The 4,993-nt window shown below is 42.4% G+C and overlaps 1 protein-coding gene across 1 annotated transcript in view; it reads left to right on the top strand.

Moving 5' to 3' along the window:
* The window catches only part of LOC114922486 (vomeronasal type-2 receptor 26-like), a gene marked incomplete at its 5' end in the record, with an annotated part of 26,518 nt that overhangs the window by 5,879 nt on the left and 15,646 nt on the right, over window positions 1–4,993 (top strand). The window contains one exon of the mRNA XM_029283877.1: window positions 2,018–2,449. Within this exon, the coding sequence (XP_029139710.1) occupies window positions 2,018–2,449 (432 nt within the window). The remainder of the gene's footprint in view (window positions 1–2,017; window positions 2,450–4,993) is intronic.

The following is a 4,993-nucleotide window of genomic DNA, read 5'->3' as shown; positions in this document are numbered from 1 at the left end:
TCTGTTTAATTGGAGCATATGATTGATGACTGTGAAAGGAGGGAGGGAGTTGTGCTTGTCGCGAGAGCTAGGATGGGGGGGTGTTTCAGTTTTTGGCTTTACTTCGTTCGTGCCGGATTATGTAACTCATTAAAGGATTCTTTAAGGTAATTATGCCTAAAAGTTCTCTGAAAAGTTATTTCTTTCGGAACCTGACACTGTTCACTGCTGTTCTGGTTTGTGCCTTTGGACTCCGGCTGCAAGTAGCTTGGGCTGATCACCGAGGTGTGGCCAGCCTTTCTACTGTTGATTTGGAGGGCTTCCCCCAGATCAAGCAGATTGACTACTGTCATTCTGCGATCGTCGGGGCAACCCTTCTTCTTTGTCACCTCTCTGGGGTGACTTTAGACTCATTTAGGGTCCCCTGGCAGGGCAAAATTAGCTGTGAGGTGCAGAGCTCCGCAATCCCTCGGCCTCGCGCTATGGTGCAAAACCAGAAGTCCCCTCATCCAGAACATTTTTATGGAAGTGCAAATTAAGAGACAGATTGAAGCACAAATGTTTTCTTCTCTATTTTGAAAGTGCACAATTTCTTTTCTAATGGGAAGAACAGCAACATGATATTGAAAGAGGGGCTGCAAAGAGATAAGATGGTTTGCTGTATTACTACCATATAAAATATCTCTTCTGTTTTTAGTTTGGATGTTTCCTTCTATATTTCAACTTCTAGGAAAATCAGTTTTCTTTGAAACTTGAGGAAATATCTTAGTATAATAAATGAAAAGATTCTTGCAATGTATTTTATATGGGCTTTCCTGTGAGGATCACTGAGAAGATATTACTGCTGCACAATGAGGTGCTATGGACAGTTATTGGGACATCTCATTCCACCCATATTTCCACTGCTCCTGTTAGCCATCATAGATCATTTCCATGACTAAGGCTTTCTCTGCTAGATTTCACAAGATAGAAATCCTCTGAGTCCAGTATATTAAGAAGTGCCATCCTGCAGGATTCAGGAAGTGTATTTAGAAAGATTGACTAATTCATTATTAACCTCTAATACTGAAGGTTTTGCACATTAACATGAAATCCTAAGACTTCCCAAATTCCATAGATCAGTATACACATACTGTCAGAGCCCACTTCAAAACCTCATCCTAAGAAAGCAGAACTCGTGGAAACAGTTTCTTCCAAAAGGAACTTTTATTAGGAGAAGCTGACTCAGATCCAATATGACAGGCAGAATCTGAGGGTTTCCCACTCAGATCAATAGGTTAAAAGAGTCCCAAGCAAACCCTACCCCAATAGATAACACCAGTCTTTCCCAGGCTCACAGCAACGTTGTTGGATCTTCATACATTCTCTTCTGAATGTATGTATGGCCGGAGACACATTTTTTTCTCACTCCAAGGTAACATTAAGGGAGAGACAGTTCAAAAAGCAAATATGCAGAAACAGTGGAAGGGATACATTGTAGCGATAGAGAGAAACAAAGAGACAGCCTGCAGGGTCTCCCCCCCTCCCCTTCAGGAGTATGACAGAACCCAGCGTAATGAAATAAAAGAAATAGAAAAGAGTTCCCCTTAATAATATATGGGTTCTGACACATAGATACATACATACCTTCATGTATATGTGTGTGTGTGTGTATGTGTATTATTCATTTATTAATTTTTATGCCACCCATCTCCTCTACAAGTGACTCTGGGAGGCATAAAAATCACACACACACACACACACAGAGAGAGAGAGAGAGAGAGAAAGAGAGAGAGAGAGAGAGAGAGAGAGAGAGAGAGAGAGAGAGAGAGAGAGAGAGAGAGAGAGAGAGAGAGAGAGAGATGTATGTTTGTGTTTGTGAGTGTGTATGTGTATGTGTATGTGTATGTATGAAAATGGTATTCTTATGATCTTTATTTTGGGGAGATCTTAAAATATGCATTTGGGAAAATGTTCTTGGTAATTGATGTCATAAGAAGCTATTTCTTAAAATGTGAATGGAGGGATTGTTAAAAAAAAAACCTTTTGGTATTCTCAGATATGGTAAAATGCAGCAAGTGTTCACCTGATCGATATCCAAATAAGGACCGAATACAATGTATCCCCAAAATTATAACCTTCTTGTCTTACGAAGAACATCTGGGCATCATCTTGGTCTCTTTTGCCCTACTCTTGTTCCTGACCACAATGTTTGTGTTAGTCATATTCATTAAATACCGAGAAACTCCCATTGTCAAAGCCAACAACCGGGACCTCTCTTACATCCTCCTGGTCTCCCTCCTGCTTTGCTTCTTGTCTTCTTTAATTTTCATTGGTCAACCAAAGAAAGCCACCTGCCTTCTCCGACAAACAGTTTTCAGCATCATTTTCTCAGTTGCCATTTCTTCTCTCTTGGCCAAAACAATCACAGTGGTGCTGGCTTTTCTGGCCACAAAACCAGGAAATCAAGTGAAGAGATGGTTGGGAAAGAGCTTAGCCAACTCCATCATCTTTTCTTGTTCTGCTGTCCAAATTATCATCTCCTCCATCTGGCTTGGAATTTCTTCCCCATTCCCTGATTTTGACCTCCACTCCCAGCCTGGAGTGATCATCCTGCAATGCAATGAAGGCTATGTTGTCATGTTCTACATCACCCTCAGCTACTTGGGCTTCCTGGCTGCCATCTGCTTCACTGTGGCTTTCCTAGCCAGGAATCTCCCTGGAGCCTTCAATGAAGCCAAGCTGATCACTTTCAGTATGCTGGTCTTCTGCAGTGTCTGGGTGAGTTTTGTGCCCACTTACCTTAGTACCAAAGGGAAATATATGGTGGCTGTTCAGGTCTTTTCCATCTTGTCCTCCAATGCTGCTCTGCTGAGTTGCATCTTCATCCCCAAGTGCTACATCATCATTCTGAGGCCAGACCTGAACACAAAGGAGCATCTTACAACCAGAAGAAATGTAAACATGTGAGACAGAGGAATTTTAAGTCTTAACTTTTCCAACAGTCTAGACCAAGAAAATGGTCCAAGCTGCTCTCCATACATAAGTAAACCAATAATTTTGCTTAATATGTTTAAAGGTTGTTTGGAAGATAATCTCACCAACTGGATAAAGTAAAATTAGAAGATGTCCACTGAGCATTTTGAATCCTTAAGGCAGAATGTCTGCCAATGTCTTTAGCCTATTTGAGGCCTGAGATGCCACACCCAGGTTTTTTTTTTAATCATGACATGTGTGCAAAGGGAATCTTGTTGCTATGCCAGAAATACTGTATATAATGGGGGAGGAGGATACATTTCCTTTATTTTGATAGTGGTTTTTAGGCTTGCTTGTAGCCACCTTGTCCAGCCTTCCTCTGAAAATTGATATTTCAAATAAGAAAAATGAAATGCTTTATCTACAAACTATATAATAAAAATGGAAAGGACTTGAATATCACTGAATTTGGTTCTTCCAAAACAGAGCTGACATGAAAAATAATAAAAAGATAACATTAACAGTATGCAATAGTGTGGGCTGCTTTTTTCAAAGAAAAAGAAAAGGAAAATTATTGTAAAGATGGTAGTTGTTATGAAGAAGCAAGTGATTTGTCTTCTTGGAGATGATAAAAATTTGGTACAGGGAATCCTTATCTCCTTATTTTGTTCAGACATTCCACTGTTTCTACTGACCCCTACAGCATGGGAAGTAGGCCACAGAACATTATACATTTACCTCTTGGATTTTGTAGGAGGCCAACATGGTGAAAGGGGGCAGAGATGGCATATCTAATCATGTTAGTCCATAAGAAGGACTGAAATTCAGCAGCAGTAAATTGTGCCCCATCCTCGTCGCCACTGTTAAATATCAAGAATGGCGAGGCATTGAAGACACAGGAGTGAAAGTAACAGCTCGTTCATTCATCTTCTCTTGGGATGCTGAACTTCCTTGGGTCTCCATGTGCAGAGTAGGTGGAGAAAACTATGCTAGTGAAAAATTACAGATACGCCCCTGTGAGAACTGTTCTTTAGTGGTTGTGGTCCTTCCAATCAGGACATGTCCAGAAAGATATGCTGGAAGAAGATAGTTCAATCCCCAGGGAATTAACTTCTGTTGTCTCATTCAATGTGATCCCTTGTCTCCAAAGACTGAGAGGGAAAAATCACTTAGAGCTAAGAAACTTGGTGACACTTTGGTTCTGCCTCTCTTCTGACTCCAAATAAGCAATCAGTCCCCTTCAACTTTACACTAATCCAACATCTGGGGCAGACCAATCAAATAGGCACTGTCTCCCTGCAGTGAGCTGAAAGGAATCTGGAGCAATCTGTCCATGGCAGCAGACTGATATTTATGTCTCCATGGCAGATCATGTCTCAATTACCCTGAAACAAAAACAAACAAACAAACAACAACAAAAAAAACAGGTCTATTTATTTATTTATTTATTTATTTGATTTATATCCCGCCCTTCTCCCAACGGGACTCAGGGCGGCTCACAACATATTTAAAAACAGAAACATGCCCACAATCCCCGCCAAATAAAACCAATTAAAACCAAATATTTTAAAGTTGTGCTGTTTAAAATTGTCTAAAAAATAAACCCAATTTAAAATCCTCCCTAGGCCAGGCCCGCTTGCTGGAAAAGCCATGTCTTGAGGGCGCGGCGGAAAGTAAGGAGATCCGAAATCATCCGGATCTCGGGGGGTAGTTCGTTCCAGAGGGCGGGGGCACCCACAGAGAAGGCCCTCCCCCTGGGGGTCGCCAGCCGACACTGCTTGGCCGACGGCACCCTGAGGAGACCAACTCTGTGGGAGCGTACCGGTCTATGGGAGGGAATCTGCGGCAGAAGGCGGTCTTGGAGATAGCCAGGTCCTATGCCATGGAGCGCTTTAAAGGTGGTAACTAACACCTTAAAGCGCACCCGGAAGGCCACTGGCAACCAGTGCAGCTCGCGCAACAGCGGTGTTACATGGGAGCGACGAGTCCCTCCCAACACCGCCCGCGCGGCCGCATTCTGGACCAGTTGAAGCCTCCGGGTGCTCCTCAAAGGGAGCCC

This window comes from Protobothrops mucrosquamatus, unplaced genomic scaffold (genome assembly GCF_001527695.2).
Source record: "Protobothrops mucrosquamatus isolate PMUCROS unplaced genomic scaffold, P.Mucros_1.0 scaffold258, whole genome shotgun sequence".
Classification (NCBI taxonomy): Eukaryota; Metazoa; Chordata; class Lepidosauria; order Squamata; family Viperidae; genus Protobothrops; species Protobothrops mucrosquamatus.
This window is presented reverse-complemented; position numbering and strand designations above follow the sequence as displayed.